The 20,974-nt window shown below is 40.0% G+C and overlaps 2 protein-coding genes across 6 annotated transcripts; both read left to right on the top strand.

Moving 5' to 3' along the window:
• Positions 1-5,825: 5,825 nt before the first annotated feature.
• Positions 5,826-11,117, top strand: ube2d4 (ubiquitin conjugating enzyme E2 D4). Its single transcript, XM_006805920.3, has 7 exons — positions 5,826-6,113; positions 7,329-7,392; positions 7,471-7,502; positions 7,597-7,674; positions 7,771-7,876; positions 8,333-8,426; positions 8,549-11,117. Exons 1-7 carry the CDS (start codon positions 6,090-6,092, stop codon positions 8,592-8,594), a joined length of 444 nt encoding a protein of 147 aa, XP_006805983.1. The 5' UTR covers positions 5,826-6,089; the 3' UTR covers positions 8,595-11,117.
• Positions 11,118-12,543: 1,426 nt separating this feature from the next.
• dbnlb (drebrin-like b) lies at positions 12,544-20,923 on the top strand. 5 transcript variants are annotated; one of them, XM_006805921.2, is made up of 15 exons: positions 12,544-12,681; positions 14,281-14,336; positions 14,563-14,675; positions 14,758-14,832; positions 15,095-15,244; positions 16,250-16,327; positions 16,635-16,786; positions 16,894-16,948; positions 17,096-17,167; positions 17,440-17,563; positions 17,856-17,972; positions 18,284-18,364; positions 18,579-18,637; positions 18,719-18,806; positions 19,592-20,923. In XM_006805921.2, the coding sequence occupies exons 1-15, from the start codon at positions 12,599-12,601 to the stop codon at positions 19,726-19,728; spliced, it is 1,440 nt and encodes a 479-aa protein (XP_006805984.2). In that variant the 5' UTR covers positions 12,544-12,598; the 3' UTR covers positions 19,729-20,923. The 5 variants fall into 5 exon arrangements, with proteins under 5 accessions (XP_006805984.2, XP_006805986.2, XP_006805987.2 ...); XM_006805923.2 differs by lacking the exon at positions 18,284-18,364; XM_006805924.2 differs by lacking the exon at positions 17,856-17,972.
• Positions 20,924-20,974: the final 51 nt, after the last annotated feature.

Here is a 20,974-nt window from a genome sequence, read left to right on the forward strand (position 1 = left end):
GCACCTTCTCATCTTACATCACACAGCCTTCCCACAAACAATAACACGGCAAGGAAGAACGTATAGAACAAATATGTAATATTATATGATAATACACCAGAGCTAGCTCCTTTTAAGTATGCTACACTGACACACATGAACATTTTAGGGGCAACGGAAACTTACACCATGACTCCTGTTTTCAATACTAAACTGCTACACAGTATATAATCGCCTGTAATTTAACCATGTAACTATAAAGACCTACTTCTACAATGCATGGGTTAGGATGTAACAGTAAAGTAATATTGCTACATTCTCTCACAGGCCTCTTTATTAGACTCAACAAGTTGCTGGAACGTTCTTGAGAGATTTTGGTTCATATTGACATGATGACATCATACAGTTGCTGCAGATTTGTCGGCTGCACATCCCTGATAATAAATAATAATAACTGAGATTTGAATAGCACCTTTCAAGGAAACCAACGATGCTTTACAAAAGCTTAAATAAAGCCACAATGTGAACCTCCTGCTCCACTATCAGATTGTGATCTGATGACTGTAGAGGCCATTTGAGTTCAGTGAACTCATTTTCATGTTCAGGAAACCAGTTTGAGATGATCTGAGCTTTGTGACACTGTGCACCCTACTGGAAGCAGCCATCAGGAGATGGGTACACCAAAGACATGGTCAGCGTCAGTACTAAGCTGAGCTGTGGTGGCATTTGAACATTGCTCAGTTAATATTAATGTGCCCATATCTGGGTAACTGAAGCATGCCAAGAAAATAATCCTTGCACAATTACACCAGCAGCAGTCTGAACCATTGATACAAGGCAGGATGGATCCATGCTTTCGTTTTCTTTGTGCAAAATTCTGGCCCTACCATCCAAACATTACAGCCCGTCACGGTGTCAGTATGTCAGAGACTGAAATAACACAAACAGGAAAAAGTAATAAATACAGTACAACAAATTTAAAAGAAAAAAAAGCTTTGCAACAATCATCTGGAATAAAGCTCAAAATTCTGGTTTGCTCAGCTTCATAAAGAAGATAAATGTCCAGAGAATAGCATGTCTAATCAATCGACTCCACCAGTGCACTGAGGCACAGGACAGGCAGCAGGCCCCAGAAATTCTTTGGTTAATGTGCAATAAAAGACTACTGCTCAAAACATTTTCAAACTAAACTTCACAGATGACATTACAGCAACGCTGCTGCATAAACGGAGGAACTCAAACGGACACAAACCTCAGCCTCCGCTATCGCTCAGTACCGAGTGTCAAGAGACGTATAAGATGTTTCCTCACGGGCATCGTATTGTCAAGAACTGTCTCCTTTTCTGAGCTGACGTGTGTAATTGAGCAGCAAAAAAACCTGCATCTGACATGAAGTTCTGCTTAAAAGGTTAATGCAATCAGGGGGCACGCATCTGCTCCATGTCACGGCCATTGTTTAAGATCCATCTGAGGTTAACGTATGTAAAGGAATGAAAACAGTACAACAATCCCTTTCTGGACTCTTTTTCTTCCTTGATACGACTATCCTGCGTTCGCTGCTAAGATTCGATTTCCAAGTTTTGCACGAGAAGGCGTGTTGACTATCCATTGAAGATATGCGAAGAATGCACATGAGAAACAGAAAACAGAGAGCGCTGCGCTCAAACTAATCAGGATGTTCAATATGAAATAGTGAGTTGGAGCATTGTCCTGATTTCATTTCCTGAAACTCTTGATAAGGACTCAGAATTGACAAGAGAGGGGAGGGAGGCAAAAGAGAGGCGATTTTGACATTTTTTTTGTTTTAAGAAGTGTGTGTGCGTGTGTGTGTGTGTGTGTGTGTGTGTGTGTGTGTGTGTGTGTGTGTGTGTGTGTTTGTGCTGGCGCCTCACTATCCAACCTCTTACCTCCCTTTTGGGGCCTTTAGGAGCATCCTGTGACCTCTGACCTTGCAGACAATAGAGGCCGGGACGTTTCCCAGTGAGCGCCGATGGAGCCAACAACAGGAACATGAGGGGTGCTCCTGGGAAACAAACTGTTTATTGTGCAGCAGGATGGACAGCCCCCCATGTCCCAGTCACTTACTTTCACACACAATCAGCGGCACTCACTACGCACCTCTGCACAGTAAAATCCTGTCAAACAACAGGTGGCTGTTTTAAAGGCCGATGTACGCACCAGCAGCAATGCTCAAACGTCCCGTATCTTCCGAGGAAAGGGGTGTGCATGTGTGTGTGTGTGTGTGTGTGTGTGTGTGTGTGTGTGTGTGTGTGTGTGTGTGTGTGCTTGGCAGTGACGAAAGCGCAGAGATAAGAACACGTCCCTTTCACCTAAGTCACAAAATATTACCATGTGTTGCAACTCCATATATACTCTTTTCTTCTTTTATCATTCAGTTGTTACACAAATCTGTAATCTGTGTCCCTGTGTGCAGCCTACAAAAAACGTGTTTCAGCTGCTTTTTTTTTTTTTATTCTGTACTGGTTTGGACTGCAGATGATAAGTTTATATTTAGTGAGACTTTTTATTTGATAACAGTACCAGGCCATTTGTTGGTGCTGCCACTGCCTGTCTGTTTCAGAGGAAATCCCTCCTTTGTCTCTCAAGGAAGCTCAACAAACTGGGAAAACCTGAATTTGTCATCAGAACTCAAACAGCTGGAACGCATTTGATTAGGGAGAGTCACCACTGAATGCAATAGTCAACACTAAAGATTAGTTATTACCGAGACTCAGGAGACTAGTCATTTCAAGAGCAGCACAGTAAAACGGTTTCCAGAGCTGTCAATCACCTTTCCACAAGTGTGGCGCAACGCAGAGTCACAGAGGCCTCTGGGGATTCTTCTGTAAGTGCTAAACCCCGATGGATTACTGGTTCTTTATGACTACATGTGTGGTTTGGGTCTGTGCTCCACATGATGCACATCTGATAAGGGTGGATCAGACGGGATAGGCACAGGAGGCCTGGATCTGCTGTCTCCGGAAAGGCATTAAATCATGATAATCAGAGATGAATTGAAATAAAGCCATTAAGAATATGAATCCATAAATAAGGATTGTGCAGAGCCTCTTAAAAGGCAAATATGGCTGTTTTAATAGCAACATTGTTTTAATATCAATATTACTGAACCTCCCATACTTGCAAAACGTGTGTTAAAGCCTTAAATCTAATACGGTGTTTGCTTCTTAAACAACAGTGTTTCTACTCTTCAATTGTTATTCGGGAGGGCTTTTTTTTTTTTTTTAGATTTGCTGGAAATAATATATAGAACAAATTGTACAAAAGACTGTGATTCAGAAAACAGGTCATTAGTTGCCCTGTGACTGTAAACACTGCACGGCCTCTCAAAAACACTAAAATGTTGTAACTTTTTTCTTCTAGGCCCCCTGCTGCTTGTAAAAGTGAAATTCCACAAATGAAACCTGCAGAGCTCTCTATGTCCGCAATTATAGCATTTAATGCCATTTAATGATAACATCCTCGAAGCTATAAAAGTTTATATCATTGCATCATGTAAACTCTGCGAGCCAAAGGAGCACACAGTCATGTACCAGCTTGTTTTTATGTCCAAGGGAGCACAAAAGGGAAAGCTCTTATCATGTCTGTTTACTTATTGATGCGAGATGTAAAATTCACAGATACCCACAGAAGCAAAAAAAAAAGGAAGATTTGAGGAGCAATTTGGAGATTTTTCTAGGTCAAAGGCCAACTTAACACTGACAAGCAAAATCAAATCACAGCTGAGGAAATGAACCATGAAACAGCGATTGCTTCATACATAATGACCCTTTTTCCAGTTGCTTAGCTCAAGAATTATTTGATTGTGCAGAGTGCTGACTTCACTGCAAACATGAGTACTACTTGCACATATTGCCTGAGTTTATAATCAAATCTAGACCATTGATACAAGGGGCGAACAAATATCTCTTAGTATGCATGAACAATAGATCTTTGTTCCATAAGAGAGCCCTCAGAAAGCTAACAGGCTGACCTGAAGGTAGAACACCTCTGGGGATTGTGAGCAAAGCTTGTGCTCAGCATTAATTGGTTGCACTTTTATTGGATAATTTAGACATTAGTAAGACCCATTTAAGTTAATTTTGAAAATGACATGGAATATATGTGCTTTGTCACAGCAGCCATGGGAAAAGGGCCATCGAAAGGAGAATGGGCACAGACGCAGCTTTTGCATGATTGCTAAAATAAGTGGAATGCTTTCTGTTATATAATTGAACTTCGACTAATGATGATTCATGTGACCAAAAAGACAGATCACTGGAGTCTGCTGAGCCCGTGGTTTCAAATAACAGCACTATAGGCTATATCCCACATGAGACAGGTCAGCTAAGCTCCTACCCCCACCCATATCATCCCAGTTCTGACACATTCACACTTTGAGTCATACATCACTGGAACTTGGGGCACCGGTCATGTAACTAAAAACTCAACCTCTGGGTATAGGTGGGAAATTCCCCATACAGGTCAATGATCTGTTACCTTATTGAAACAGAGACATTTTACTTATTGCCTTCATCCCCTAAGCATCCCCTCCACCCCCTTTAATTGCACTTATCCCTATGTCAACTACAAAATCCCTATAGATTTGAAGGACACAGTAGCAAACAAATCATTGTGATTTGAGATTTCACAGGAAACTGTACAGCAGGGCGAGCTCTGTGAACTGAGGCCTTAAGCCAACAGTGTAGGCTTGGCTTTGTCTGAAAACCTCATGCTGATAAACAGCCTCTCCAAGAAGACAAACTCAGGCCCCTGCTGCACAAGACTCAAAACTTCAGCTACCTCTGCTGCTTGCTGAATCTGATTACAGGCAAGCCCCGAGGACAGGCAGGTCATTGAGAGCACAGAGATGAGCAAACAATAAGATATTATCTGAAGGAATCTTCAGTTTTCCAAAGGAAAATGGTCCCTCTCAGTGTCACATTGACGATAGGATCCTCAACCTGACACTGAATCAGCCATTTAAGAAGAATGAACACTGCGAGCCATTCATGCATACTCACTAAAATAATGAGAGCTCTTTTTTCACTCTTGTTTAAGACATATAAAGAGAAGCTCATGAGGCTTTGCAAGACAAGGCCATGCAGAAACTGGAGCATGCAGCTGACTCAAATGAATATGCCTTTACAGTGATTGGGTGTTGAATGAACAATTCTATAGTCTTTTTCTCTATTCTTTATGTGCATGTAAATAATAGACGTGTTTGACCTCATTGTACTTTACTCATCGATTGTCATGCACTTGAAATAAATCATTTGAAACAACATTGTAAAATACAATCCTTTGATTCTGGGAAGTGCAGTATTTGGTTAGAAAAATTGTGCTTCAAACCCCGAAAAAATATTTAAAGTAAAAGTTGAACAGCATAATCTATTCTGACCATGTGGTTTCCTTGTGCATTAGCTGTTTTCAAACAGTGACATCTTGTGGACACCTCTGCTCAATTATTGTTGAAGCCTTTGTGTGTAATAATGCTTGAAGCCATGTCGCTTGCCACTGTCTGTCTATTTAAACTTGAAGGATGCGCATTGAGGGATCACGCTTCGTTTTGTCTGAGCACTTTTAAAACAAACAAGCAGGCAAAAAATCATGAAATCATTAAAATATGAATACATTTTTAAAACAAAAAGTAAATACGTTAATTTAATAGTTTTTGTTTTTAAACAAATCGAAATCATATTTCTTTCTCTGGTTTTATTTTTTATTCATACAGATTTTTTTTTTTTTACTTTTATCGTAACTCGAAACTGGTTAAATTACAGTTTGAACTACAACAATGGAAGTTGTAGGTCGGTCAATTCGTGACTTTTAAGTAAAGTCTCGCGATATTTAAACTGGCTGCCAGGCACCCAAAGAAGAGCAGTAATGAGAAGGAGACAGCAGCAAAATAGCTCAGTTGTTCCTAAGAAAGATCAACATATAACTCACTGTTGGTCACATTGCTTATACTAGAAACCAAACGTTCAGACTCAGACGGCATTTGTCGTTTATACGTACACTGAGATTTGAAAGTACGCGGCCTCAGAAGCCAAATTTTATGTGTGAAGTGCTAACTGTTAGCTGACAGGCTACCTAGCATAGCCATTGAAGCAATGGCGTTGAAAAGAATTCAGAAGGTGAGTGTATATTTGCTTACAAGTGCCAGCCATATCTTCAATATATATATATTTTTAAGCTTGAGCCCCCTCTGTAACGATGTTGCCTGTGTCTAACCTTTTCTTTGGGTCGAATTAGCAGTGCTAGCTTGATTTTTCAGCTCCTGTTTAAAATAATTTATAGACAAAGACAAGCTAACCCACCGGTGGCCCCATTGGTGCACTGCTACAGTAACGGTCGCAGTCAACAAACACGCTGTTTATTTTAAATGTTTCTTTGTGTGAAATTATGCCTTTTTCTCCTGAAAGGTTACTAAGCACTCTTGTTAGTGTTTCTAGTTGTGTTTCACAGTGCAACGTAAAGCTCGGCTTTGACATTATTGAGTGTGTGCTCTTTGTTTTTATTATTGTTGGGTATGTAGATGACCTGTTGATAAATCAGTGGGCGGACAGTTGTCTTTATCCTTGTATCAGTAACTGTCGCTGATGATGTTGCTGAATGACAGCTGCTTGTTGGTTGCCAAAATTGAACCCTAGTGTCAGTGTTGCCATATATGGAATGGCAAATGGGGCACTGGAGCAGGGCACTGTGTATATTTATATAACAGAATAGATAGGCTTTCATTCAAGAGATGTTTAATAACGGGCCTTATTTCTGTTTGAATATCTGCTGTTTTTCTTTCTGTGTTCAACCAAGCTTTGATTTGAGTTAATTACATATCACAGCATGTCTCTTGGGGGGAGGAGAATTAGATTTTAATTTAAAATAAATGTTTTTAATCCGTGAGTATGTAGTTCATCAAACTACTGATGAGGCTTCAGTTTTGGCCTAGTTTCTCCTGCTACAGATGTGTTATTTCTATATAAAACAGCCTGTCAGATGGAACATATGGGTGGGACAAAATATTTATGACATTATATTGCAGTGCAGCGTCTTGTGTTATAATATTGTTCCTTTTAGAGTGCAGGCACTCTAAAAGCATTCCCACACCAGTTTCACTTACCAGCGTTAGTGGCTCATAAGACCTCCAGGTTATGCTTAGCGAATGAATTCATCTCTTATTTATGTACACAGAGACTGCAGTGTTTTCTAGACTGTTGTGTAGTCTATCAAAAACTGTTGATGGTGCCAGTATGCTGGCACATGGATTGTGATAGCATCACATCAAGAGTTAATTTGTGTTTTCTTTGAACTTCAAACGTTCTGATTCACTTTGTAATTGCTCTGACTTTTAGGAACTGTCGGACCTGCAGAGGGATCCTCCTGCCCAGTGCTCTGCTGGACCAGTTGGAGAGGATTGTAAGTAGTTTAACAGTTGTTGAGTAATCTTTGAAGATTTATGTGTGATTTACATAATTTTGTTTTTCCTCCTCTCAGTGTTTCATTGGCAGGCAACAATAATGGGTCCAGTAAGTGAAACACTTATCACACCCAATACAGTTAAAGTGCGCTTATAAATGAAAATCATGACCCCTTACTTTATTTCTCTTGCTATTTAAACAGAGTGACAGTCCATATCAGAGTGGAGTGTTCTTCCTCACCATTCACTTCCCAACGGATTACCCCTTTAAACCACCAAAAGTGAGTAAAACAGTGAGGCACAATGCTTCTTATTTTTTAAATTTATTCTGTCATATAATTGGCCTTACATCATTTTTTTTCTATGTTTTGGAACAGGTTGCATTCACAACAAAAATTTACCACCCAAATATTAACAGCAATGGAAGTATTTGTCTGGACATTCTGAGGTCACAGTGGTCACCTGCACTTACAGTTTCAAAAGGTAAAAAAATTAATTAATTAAAATGTGTGGTGTGGGTGTACATATACCCAATACATGAGCCAAAAAGTGTTTGGGGAAAAAAGATTTAGCCAACAGATTTATGATAAACAGATTGTTGCCTGCTTGTTGAGAGAATTGAAATGATGCCAAAGCCATAACATAAAATTACACTTTAGGTAAAATTATACCTTCCGTTTCTTTGGATTGTACTGTAGATGGGTCCGATTTATCTGCTAATTCTGGGCTCGTGCATCCATGTAGTGATTGATTAACAAATTATTATTGAACTTATTTGTAATGGCACATATGAAATGATTGGAGTGCTTCTAGATGTGATTTTGATTATTTAAGAAGTTGAAAGGACATCTTGCTGTGCTGATGGTAGGAGTAGAACACAGTTATGTCTATAATAAATCCCCTCTCAAAGATTTTTAACTTTGATTCTTTCTTCCACAGTATTATTGTCCATCTGCTCTCTTCTGTGCGATCCAAACCCAGATGACCCGCTGGTACCAGAGATCGCCCATACGTACAAGGCTGACAGGGAAAAGTAAGTGTAAAACATGACTGCTTTTGCCACAGTTGAGCTCACAGCCAGGTACACTCATGCTGCAAGATTAACTTCTGAGTTTGAGGTTAAGTTCAACTTTTCACATTGCATGTGTTTTACAGGTACAACAAACTAGCAAGAGAATGGACACAGAAGTATGCAATGTGAGAACACCAAGGAGATCAGAACGAGATCAGAACTACGAGAACAAAAGAAACACAGATGATTTGTAACTTGAAGTAAATGAGCATCAAAGTAGTTGGGGGACTTTGGGGGAGGGGGGTAAACTAAACAACAGCCCACTTTTTGGAGAAGGAAGCGGTACTATGAGGTACAGTGCCACTTGGCTTTGTGTGTGTTGAGCTGATACAGTGTGCTCTGCTTCATGACTTGTATGGATCTGCTGAGCAGGACCTAATGGACTCCTTAAAGCACTCCCACACGGAATACCAGAAAACTCTTTACAATCCCTACCACCGTACTCAGACTTTAAACTGTTACTCTTGCTATTGTGATGATCATTATAATTGTTGCTTTTTATAAGCATCATTTTTACCATCATTGAGTCATATCGTCGTGCTACTCAGAAACAAAATGTTTGATTTAGGAGATTATTTCTCCCTTCATTTCAGAGGTACTGTCTGCACCCCACTGGATGTCTTGTTACTGTATTTCATGTTTTCTGGTGGCCTTTCTGTGTTATGTTGATGTGCAATTTAGACAGAATGTTTCCTGTTGAACACAAAAGTGTGCAGTGCCATTACCAGCAGCTGATCTGTTGGCACGTAACTGTCTCTGCCCTGAAACAATGTGAAAGGTGTTAAGAAGGATTTGTCTCCATCATCCGCTGCAATTGGAGTTGTAACAGTATTGAGTTGTTTTGAAAACACTGGGGAGCTGCTGTTTATAAGTTAGCGGGTAGGTTAACGTCCACCTCCATCTTTCTCACACATGCCATCGTTCTTGTGTCTTGAATAATAAATGACGGCTGGTGTCCATAGTGCTCAAAAACTACTGCTGTTTAACATGTTATGCTGTGTAGCTATGAATGTGGCTACTCTTTGTCGTGCAGTCACAGCTGTGCGCCACTTCCTCAGTACAGTTACTCAGGTATCTTTAAGAAGATCATCAGCCTTTTACATGCGGTGACCCATGGTGAGAAAAATGATCAGGGTTAACACAGTCCGACTTCTAAAAATAGCACTTGCCTAATTTTGCGGTTCTGTTCAAATAACGACCCATCACTGACTGCAACTTACTGCAGCGTGATCAAAGACATACCACAATGGGTCTGTGCTGCACAGAAATATATGCTTTCCAAAACATACTGTTACTCTCATTATTTCTCTCCACTTATTTCAGTGTTTTTAAAGCGATTGGTTGTGTGGTTGTGAACAGCTTGCAAATGATGCTGTTTTTGAACAGACTTGATGTTTTGCAGCTCTGTGTCACTTAAAATCATAACATTACAGTTTGGTATGCTTTAAATATCAGGATTTATGTTCATTTTCATCATTGTTCTGCTTTTTTTTCACTAATAAGCAACACTGACAGCAAACTTTTTTTCCTTTTTTTTTTTAGGGTATAATGTTTGGCTTTTTTTTCTTTTTAAATTGTATCTTTGAAAGTGTGTTTTGTTTTTTTTGTTTTGTTTTGTTTTTCTCATTTGTGTCATGAATATTGAGCACGATTTTGATGTGTCATAATGTAATAGTAAGATAATCCATTGTAACTGTTGGACAAAGTAGTTGGAAAAGTTGTCAAAAATCACAATTCAGTGCGTCGATGCTGCCAGTATAAAGGGAATTATTGGATATTAGAAGGAGCAAGAAATTTCTGCTATTGAGCTATTATTTAATAGATTCATACAGAAAGGTAAATAGCTAAGCATGATTATTTAAGAAGCTTTGATTGTAGAATTAACACCATTGTTTAGATGCTGACTATAGATTTTTAATATTCTACTGTAAAAATAAAAACGTGTCAAAACAAGTTGTCCTGAAAGTATACCGTATATACTAAAATGTTTTGAAAATGTACCCACCGAATGCTCCGACACCTCCGCTGTAATACTACAAGTCCAGTCTTTGTGTGCATTGGTGTTTATTCATCTAGCTATTTATTTATTAGAAAGCTGGGTATCTTCCAACTATTCAACAAGAGCCTCAGTTCATAATATGAGTAATGCTACATCGACTTCCTTTAACCCACGTGTTCAGTACGGTTTCATATAGGCAGCTTGGCATGCTTTGCACTCTGGTGATCCTTCTCAGCCATTTTGCAGAATATCAGGGATTTCGTTGAATTTCATCTGCCTAACACCTCTGACTAAAAGTTTAGCCTTAACCCTCCTTAACCCTCATTTTTGTGTATACATATATATATATATGGAGAGAGAGAGAGAGAGAGAATGTGTCATATAAACTGTAAATTTGCTATCAGGGCTGTATTCCCAAAATGGGTGATTCATTACATCAGTAAAACTGGAAGCCTGCATAAAGAGTTCACAATGTTTTGTTTAAAGAAAAAAAATCAGCTTAGCTTTTACTGAATGCAGGACCAGCCTTCACGCATCTTAAAATCTGGAATATGTGTGCTTGAACTGCCATCATGAACAGTCACGTCTTCGCGTAACCTACACAAGATAATTATGACCTTGTTATAACATGAATAAAGTTCATCTTGATTTCTTGTTGTTTGCAGTCATTTCATGCAGAGCCTGACTGATTTCTCAGCATATCACACAATGTTTCTGTACCCAACATAATCAGAAAAAATATGTTTGGGGTCATTTAGAAATGGTGTCACCTCACAGCTTGTCCAGCAGAGTGCTCTCTGACTCATTTACAATGCTTTTGGCAACCACTGCAGCACCTGTTTGCATTTGTTGTCATCACGGGGGTTTTTAAATTGGGTATTTATGATGTTTTTGAGTTGGCATTGACTTGACATAACCAAAAAACATTCAATTAACATTTTGCAGACATTTTCTTACATACTTCTTAAAGACAAATGGTTAATGGTTCCTTTATTTTATAATAAAAGTTTAGGTTCATCTCTGGAGAGAGAGAAATATGTACTATAGTTACAGCAGTGATTCATGTCTCAGTCCTTTAAATGTTGCTATCAAGACATTTTCAGGGTAGAAATAGAGAAATATGTGATTTGGTTTGTTTTATGGCCTTAAAGCGGGTTTTATTATACCCAAATTACATACACTGGTGTTTATTTTTACCGTGAGTCCTATTACTGCTAAAATTTATTCACTGTTACTATTCCTTCAACTGTGGTTGGATATTGACTAAAATGTGTCTTACTTTTCTTTTGGAGCTGTCTACTTGGCTCTTTTGTGGATGCCAGAACATCAAATAACCCTGCCATAGAGTATCACAACCTGTATTGGGGTGTAGGCACATGCACAGTTCAGTGAATTAACTTTAAGCACATTATCACCATATTACAGCAGCTTTGCCAGGTATTGAGAAGCAGTTGCCTGTGTGATATATTTATGAAAATTCCCAGTGTGAATCAAGACAAATGTTCATAATTTTCCTTTACATTTGATCCCTATAGTTGTTTCCTATACTTCCTATATAGACACTTTTGGGGGAAATGTATATCTTAAACGGGAGAGGAACCATATATTTTGCACCATTTTTTTTTTTGGTTTGTTTGTTTTAAAGTTACACAAGTTTAAAAAAAAATATCATGTAATATGCTCTAATAACTGTAGGGTTAGAATTTTGAATTTCTAATTTATTTCAATGAGTTCCCAGTAAAAGGTGAGGCCTTTACTGGTCCTGTGGACGTTTGATAAGTAACATTATGGGAGATTTTTGCGGTGCAGACAGCAGTGATTGCGTAAAGGTCAGTTTCGTCTGATCTCACTAAACCTTTGATATTTGCATCATGATTTTTCGGAAACATCGCTGCAACTAATTATAGTCGACCTGGTAAATTATTAGAAACAACGCACACAACACCCCCAAATCGGCAGCGTCACGCCACACTGTTATCATTATTATTGTAGGGTGCACCATGGCTGACATCTAGCCTCTAGGAGGCTAAACTAGCGCCCCCCCCAAGCTGAAAGTCAGCAGCATCATTGCCACTCCTCCCAATAGGAAGGGCGCATCCCGGTAGCTAGCTGGCTAGCTGTACTCAGAATAACGATGGCAGTTAACCTCAGCAAAAATGGCCCTGCATTAACAGCTGCATATAAAGAAGTGGTAGATGAAAAATCCAATACCAACTGGTAAGGAGAAACATTTTCATAGCAGTATTAGCTGTTTGTACGAGGGAGGTTGTTAGCTACATTGTTGGCTAGCTTTGAGCGAGTCGACAAGTAACTTAACCTATCGTAAAATAAACTTAGCCAGTTACCTGGAAATAATGGTAATTTGGGAACCACATTAGAGTTTGTAGTTTTTATATAACCGATAACGTTTATTAAGAGTCATCTTTGTATAATGTGGGAGTTTAGTTTCTGACATTTATTGGTGATCTGTTGATTAATAACCTTAAAGATGTGCTAACGAGATAGCTAGTTACAGTGTTGTCAGTCTGACGGCTATACTGAGCCAACTACCATGCTTTGACTGTATTTTTAGCTCAAATTAAATGAAATCATGAAAGGGCGTGAGGTAAGTCGCTAGCGTCCTTGCCCACTTCCTGGTAACATATCAGAAGTAATTTATAACCAGTAAGTGATACTAGAACTTCCTCTTTGTTTTACCTAACGTTGCAGAAAGTGTTTGTGGTTTGAAATTTAAACCTGTTGAAGTTCAGCCGCCGTGTTTAATGATGACCCGAATTAGATAATCCCCAGGAGGACGTGTTCAGAGAGAGGACTGGTGGCTCTGTGTGGACTCTGAAAATGTCTCTCATCAAATCAATGTTTGCCTTTCTTCCCTCATTTTAAGCAGTCGACAGCCACCGCTGTTGCTTTTTTAAAATGGTGCTGCTAACAGGATTAAGTAAATGTAGAATAAAGAAGTGATCTTTCGGAGTGAGCAAGTTCCTCTGATATGAACTGCTACGTGCTGTGTCCTGATAACAAGCAAATGCCCTTTAAAATCCACAGCACACTGGATTTTCACTTTGTAAGCCTTATTGTTGGGCTTAAATCAGGAGCCTGTGTTGAGCTATAATTAGCATTATAACATGTGGCTGCTTCTTATGAATTCTGTGGAGGCGCAGATCAGTTCATCTGTGTAGTAAATCATAAATGCATCCTGGGTTGTCTCTGGAAGGAGATCTCCAAGCCAAGTGAAATAAGAATGTCACAACACATCCCTGAATTACACCATACACCTACCTACAACTTACTAAAAACTGACACAATTATGAGTTCATATCAGCCAAATCTTTACATTATTAACTTCATGTGGAACTCCCCTGCTATTAATCACCTAAATAAATATTTTGTTGCATAAAAATAACCCACAAAAAACCCGACTCTATGAAAGGCTTCTTCAAATGCCTCCATTATTAATGTATTTACACACAGAAAATGGAGCTATGTATTAACTAAAGCTTGTTTGTTTAGGTCTGCTAGTCTTTATTTTTACTAGGATTTTCACAGCAAAGAAATCTCAGTGGAAATTTTCTTCTTGGGCCTGCGGCCTGTAAAGATTACTCAAAAGGCTGCTAGAAATGAGGATTAGAAACTGCAGCAGTGTTTACACTACACCTGTTTCCCCTGTATCGTGTGTAAATGGGGCTTAAGTGATACTTTGAATAGGTTTGCAAAACAACTCTTGTTTACTGTGAAATGATGCGTATCCACTTTTCTGTCTGTGGGATCTGTTTTCAGCCAGTGGTGTAATTAGGTGTAATCTGGTGCTTTATACAGGGCCTTGTTCACCTATGAGGGAAACAGTGATGACATCCGACTGGCAGAAAAAGGGGGTGAGTAACCATGTGGATATTTTAATCAAGTTTTTATGATCTCGACACGATATTAGCAAATGTGTGCAGGAATGCCACCGTCAGCATAGCGGTACTGGAATATCAGCACAAAAGGACTGCTTGCCTCTGCTTTCTCACCACATGATTTGCAATGGGGAAAAAATGCCAACAGTTACACAATGAACCACAATAACCATTTGACTTTTCCACGATGTTCATGCATCAGATGGAGGACTGGAAGAGCTGGTTGAAGAACTCAACAGTGGAAAAGTGATGTATGCTTTCTGCCGGGTCCAGGATCCAAATTCCGGCCTGCCCAAATATGTCCTCATCAACTGGGTCAGAGCGACACTCAGCTTTTAAACATGTGTTTGCCGTCTCTGTTGTGGTCACTAACCCTCTAAATGTTGTTGCGTTTCAGACTGGAGAGGGAGTAAAGGATGCCAGGAAGGGAATATGTGCAAATCATGTCAGTGCCATGTCCAATTTTCTGAAGGTAGTGTGAAACCTTTGAGTCTAGTTCAAATACACATTGGAATTTGTACTGCTGTCTGCTTGTGTTTGCAGAGGAGGCCTAACTGCATGCACCTTAACGCTGACTTTACCACATGACATTCAGTAAACATAATGGATACACATAATGCCACACTTGCAAGGAGTTCATTGCTGTGGCTGGTTTGTGTGTCGGAACCAAGATGAAACTAGAAGGGTTTCCTCCTTTGTGTTTTAAAAGGAACTGTTCTTCTTTGCTGTTTCAGGGGGCCCATGTGACAATAAACGCTAGAGCAGAGGAGGATGTGGAGCCCGAGTCGATTATGCAAAAGGTGGCTAAAGCCTCAGGAGCCAACTACAGCTTCCACAAAGAAGCTTCCAGCCGCTTCCAGGACAGCGGTCCTCAGGGTCCCGTGGTATGCACTTCCACTTGCCTGTCAACAATAGAACAAGATAAGCAGTGAACTAGATCTTAACTAGACTCCTTTATCTCAGATCATGCACACGCCTTAAATGGTTTTTTGTTGTTGTTTAATGGTCATCTGCAATCTGATTTATAAGAGCTAATTGGATCCATATTAAAAATAGTCATTATTCCTTTTACAAATCACAGTCTACCTCTGCACACGTGTTTCAGCATCATTTCCCTGCCCAAACATCTGCATTCAGTCATAAACAGTCACAGAAATGAAGCTGCCGATCCAGACATCCAAATATTGGCACTCGTACTGCTGCATGAGCGTTTTCACGGTGAACTCAATCTGCATTATATTGAAAATGTGCCATGCAGTGATTGTGTGAGATCTCTCACTGTTTTTGCACAGTGGGTGTGCCAGGTGAGAATGCAGAAGGAAGAGTGTATTCAAGCCACCCTGGTGTGGAAATACAGTCACGTTCACACAGAAAATAAACAAAGGCAACATTGTTCTTGGTCACTTGTGCACATATTGAAAAATGAGTCATCCTCTGTTCTGATTTTCTTCAGCGCTCTTTGATGTATCAGATTTTTTTTTGTTTGTTTGTTTATCAGTTAGCCTTGTTAATGTGATGTGAAAGCTGCTTCATATTGAGGAAAGGCAAGTCAGGACTTCATGCATCCTGTCACATCCTGGCCTCATTCTGCATTTCAGCTGCTGTGTGCTACTGACCGCCGGTGTCAGCAGCATACAGTCTCGCCCTTTCCACTGCGCTCTGTGTTGGGAATGATGACAAAGTGATGACACAGCACTGATTAAAAGCTGAGCAGATTTTTAGATTTTGTGTCATATCACTGACACAAAAAAGTGATCTGATATGGATGTGTTTATGAAGTTTATCCACAAGTAACCTGTGAAATAAAATACTTTTTTTGTATTTTAATTTACTCTGGCAATTCTGCCAACACTGGACGGCATATCGATGTTTGTTTTCTTGTCATGCAGGGCTCAGTCTACCAGAAAACCAACGCCATGTCAGAAATCAGAAAGACCAACAAAGACAACTTCTGGGCCCAGGCAGAGGTACACTCATTAAACAATATGTACTTGTCTCTTATCTCTGTGAAAATGCAAGAAATGCCTCAAATATTTTAACATATTACACATCCTGCCTTTTCTGTTAAGCTCCTTTGTGCCATGTATTTTTCACTCTATAAAAAATACATTGCACATAGCCTTTTCCATCACAAGTGTAACTGTGATGAGTAACCGCTTAGTTGCAACTTTTTGGTGGCGCTAATTTCCCTGCAGTTTTCTTTTATTAATCATTGTAAAATCAAGCTTTTCAATGACTGTGACGTTTGACCTTGTTGCTGTGATTGGCTTTTAGAAAGAAGAGGAGAAGCGTCGACTGGAGGAGCGGCGCAAGGCAGAGGAGGAGCGCAAGCACCTGGAAAGGGAGAGGAAAGACAGAGAGGCCAAGGAAGCAGCGATGAGGGAAAAAAGGGACAAAGAGAGGTCCTCTCAAATTGACCAGCAAAAGTAGGCTTACCTAATAATGAGACCAGTTTGCAATTGTTTCTTTTTATCTTTTCTTTTTTAAACAAAGGTTCTAATGACATTTTCTCTGTTTTCTCATTATTAATTAGGAAGTACCAGCAGCAGCAGGAAGCTGAGAGTAGAGAGCAGGAAAAACCCCGTTGGGTGAGTGCCTCACTGGGCCACTGACACGACTACATTTAATTAACCGTGTTCATTTTTGAGTACTTTTTGGTGGTGCATACATCTTCTAAACGCAATTCAGGAAGGTAGCAAAGTCAGCAGTGCCAATATTGATATTAACATTATCAGGAGGAGCAGGAGGAGAACCAGGCAGCCCAGACGAGAGCAGTCAAGAGAGGTGAATCTGTGGAGAAGGCCAATGTGAGTTCCCCTTCACCCAAGTGCTCTTCTTCTGGCTAATTTACTCTCTTTTCTTTTGCCTAAATCAAAATCTCTAATCCAGTGTAAGCCCTTTGATGCTCAGGGGAACGCACCTCTCTTCCAGCTTCTGTCTCACATGACATCTTCCTTCACTGCATATGTTGTTAGATTGATTTGTTATTTTTGTGTCGTTTGACAAACGCTTTCCACCACATTACCAACGACCTCAGTCTAATGCTTTTTGTACATATTATTGGTTTTCTTCCTCTCAGGAGGCTGCTTCTCTCATCTCTCAGCGTGCTGTGAACCCCAGAGAAATGTTCAAGCAGAGAGAGAGAGGAATAACTCCCAGTGACTCAGATGTGCCTCCTGCTGCTCCTGCAAGCCCTCAGCCAGGTATTTTCGCACTGTAAACAACGACTTGGTCATGTAAATCATTGAATGTCAGCATCTTTTTCAGGTAGTGGTAGGTATAAATTCTGTAAGTGATTATTTCCCCATCACTGTCCTTTTCCATAGTTGAAATGTTCCATCAGACTGTCTAGTTGTCTCATAGTTCATACTTTACTCTGTCGCCATAATGCTGTCTCTTCCTCTGCTCAACCTGTTTGGTCTTTGTTTTCTGTCTCTTCAATTTTTGTTTTGTTTTTTGGGGGGTTCTGGGGGCTCAATGTGCATCTCTGCTCAGGGCGTCTTCAAAGCCCCTTTCTGTCTAAGCAAGTGTATGAATCTGAGCGAGCCAGCTCACCTCAGCGCCAAGCTTCTCCTGTACCTGCAGGCTCCGCCTCTCCTGTCCATGCCACAGGTGTGAGCTTTAAACACACACGTGTGCACACACACACACAAACAACAAGTTGGGTGTCAGACTGACACTTAACAACAGCGAATCGCTTCGTGTCTCGTTGTTCTGGTGTCTCATCTTTCACATTTCTTGTAATCTGCCATTTCATCATGAGTCATGCTTCCATTCTGTTTTCTTAAGACTTGTTTTGATGCTCCTTAAGTTAAGTAGACCAAGAACGCCCTTATGTCTGAGCCTGGTGGTGGAATTTAAGCTTGTGTGCTCTTGTGAATGTCTTCCACATGCATGTCTGTGCTGGTGTGTTGGGTGATAAGAGCCTGATGGTGGTGATGATGATGATGGGCCGTCCCGGTGTGAGTATGATGAGCAGGACGCAGCCCCTCAGGAGCAGCAAGGTGGGGTTCATTTCACGGGCAGTGTTAATCCTTTATATCATTTTCCCAACCCTTCCATCTGCTTCAGTATAAACACGTTGTCGTGATTTGCTGTTTGCTGTGATAAAATAACTAAACTTGCATCTTGATAAAAGGCTGTTCCTGAAACCTGCTGGTAAGGCTGACAGCCCAGGCCCCCCACACACTCATTCTTACAGTTCTCTCTCTATTCCAGAAGAAGCACCGACTGCTAACTCGTGCGTTACAGAGCCAGTTTATGAAGACCCTCCTCAAGTGAGTGTTTACTTACCTTTGGCTGGACAGTGATAGACATAAGCAGCCACAATTAAAACTAATTTCTCTGTTCTCTCCTAGGCAGAGGAGACTAACACCTATGAAGTGACTGCGGAGGAGACATCAGACAGAGGCATCTGTGCGAGAGCTTTATATGACTACCAAGCTGGTCAGTCTCGGGTTAAAGTTCTCAAATATTTGACCAAATTCCAACATATGGCTATTTATCTATGGGACACATTCTTGATAGAAGGAATATGGCTGTATATTAATTTTTTTTGTGGAAAACCTAATTATCCCTGCTACACATGACAGTTATCAGCAGCTCTGACACAGTAGCTACTAAGTAATGCAGAGTTCAGAATTGCTTTATCTCGCTGTGCTTGTTGTTTCCAGTTAGCTTCAGTATCTCAGTGAAGTTGAAAATGACGCTGAAAAGTCACCCTAAAAGTAGCAGTATGTTTTGTAAAAAAAATAAACGGGTAAAAGACAGTAAAGAGTGACAGAAAAGGGGACGTGAACAAAGATTAGGGAGAATGAAAATAGAAGTTGCAGCATCCACGCTGCCCTGGCTCAACATCTCAAATATCCAACCTATTCAGCCCTTCAGCTATTCATCTTTTATCTAAGTCAAGCACACCTCACTGGCTCTGACTCATTTTAATTCAGCCTTTATGTTAAAATGTGTGTATTTCATACTGATGCCTATCAGGGTCACAATGACTCTTTTGGTGCTTCTAAGTAGAGGTGTGTTTTTTTCTTTTTACCCACACACCCTAGAATTCACTGTATGATTAATAAACCAATTTTAGGAAAAGTCATGAAATCTGAGATCATGGGGTTTTATTTTGGTGCCAGAGCAGTTTTAGTGACACCTTTGGTGGTTTTAGTGTTTAGGAAGTTTGACTGTGTTGAGAAATTTCTTAAAATAAACCCAAACTTCTTTTCTTTTAGCTGATGACACAGAGATCTCTTTCGACCCCGACGACATCATTACCGGGATTGAGATGATAGACGAAGGCTGGTGGCGAGGCTACGGCCCAGATGGCCATTTTGGAATGTTCCCGGCCAATTACGTGGAGGTCATGTAAGCCCGGCGCGCCGCTTTCCCCGCCGATCATCGATCGGAGCGGCAGGCCCGTAGGACCTCTGCAGTAAACACGACACACAGCAACGTCAGTCCTCACACACTAGATATCAGGCCGAAGTGAAGCAAATGAGCCTCCACTTCCTGGATAAAAATATCATGAATGGTCATCGCGGGCCTGAAGCTTTTGATTTCAAGAAAGTATTTCCATTAAATCGTTGATGTTATAAGCAAGTGATGGCATAGCGTAGGGATTTGTGAAGACCTACAGGCCAACCAAAAACCTCCCTTTGTCATTCCAAAATTAAGTCCTGTAAATGTGATGCAGTGTCAGCCTCTTTAATTCTGTTGTGAGCATTTCTATTTCACGTTTCTTCCAAAGTGGCTTCAGTTTGATTTCAGGTATAATTTCGTCGTTACTTTGTAGCAATTGCTCCTCTCCATTTCAGGAAAGAAGAAAAAATCAAAGGTGGTGGTACCAGCTACATAATAAACTTTTGCCTTGATTTTTGCCTTTCTGTACCGGCAGACTGAATAATTTTTTATTATTATTATTGTTATGTGACTGAATTTACATCCTGTGTGAATTTGAAACCTTTACTGATACGACTGTGGTTAATTACATATTTAAAAAAAACAACTTGTTTGCTGTGCTCTGAGTGGTAGGCTCTGTAGTAGGAAATGCATAAAGTGGTTCCTTTTTAACTGTGAGCAAACGTTTTTGCTTTCATTTCATTTCAATTCCTTCCTCATATGGGCCGCATCATTTCACCATTTGAACATATTGAACTTTTCAGGGAGAAGTTAAAAAAAAGGAGAAGGCGTAATCAGCATTATTTCTGTTCTGTTATATTTGGATCTCGCTGGACTGAGGTTGACTGAGTGTATAATAGATGTCTGACGATAAGTGACGATATTATGGTGCCATTATGACGGGGGCGTTAATGCAGTGATAACATTTTATTGACACGTTTAAGCAGCTTGTCGGCACATTTTATGCAAGACCACTATTTTTTATCATGGAACAAAATGTTTTGCTCTTTTGAACTTTGAGGTCAGTTAACAAAAGGAAAGAAATGAGTTGATCGCAAATAGCAAAGGGCATTGTTTATCCATTCCAATGTTTCATGTTTGAGGTTTTTTTTCCAGAGTCTATTGTAATGCACAAACGTCCTTCATAATAAAAAATAAATAGGTAATCTGTGTTGTCATGTTTTCTTTTTCTTTTTTAAAAACAGACGTAGATGTAC

The sequence above is a fragment of the Neolamprologus brichardi genome, chromosome 12, assembly GCF_056152115.1.
Source record: "Neolamprologus brichardi isolate AB-2024 chromosome 12, ASM5615211v1, whole genome shotgun sequence".
NCBI lineage: Eukaryota > Metazoa > Chordata > Actinopteri > Cichliformes > Cichlidae > Neolamprologus > Neolamprologus brichardi.

What these genes read in the sequence shown, in the direction of transcription:
- ube2d4 (XM_006805920.3), top strand. Translation starts at nt 6,090, where the DNA reads ATGGCGTTGAAAAGAATTCAGAAG. An exon ending in ACCCCTTTAAACCACCAAAA is followed by an intron (nt 7,675 to 7,770) that starts GTGAGTAAAACA and finishes GTTTTGGAACAG; the next exon opens with GTTGCATTCACAACAAAAAT. An exon ending in TGCACTTACAGTTTCAAAAG is followed by an intron (nt 7,877 to 8,332) that starts GTAAAAAAATTA and finishes TTTCTTCCACAG; the next exon opens with TATTATTGTCCATCTGCTCT.
- dbnlb (XM_006805921.2), top strand. Translation starts at nt 12,599, where the DNA reads ATGGCAGTTAACCTCAGCAAAAATGGCCCTGCATTAACAGCTGCATAT. An exon ending in TCCTGCAAGCCCTCAGCCAG is followed by an intron (nt 17,564 to 17,855) that starts GTATTTTCGCAC and finishes ATCTCTGCTCAG; the next exon opens with GGCGTCTTCAAAGCCCCTTT. An exon ending in TTTATGAAGACCCTCCTCAA is followed by an intron (nt 18,638 to 18,718) that starts GTGAGTGTTTAC and finishes GTTCTCTCCTAG; the next exon opens with GCAGAGGAGACTAACACCTA.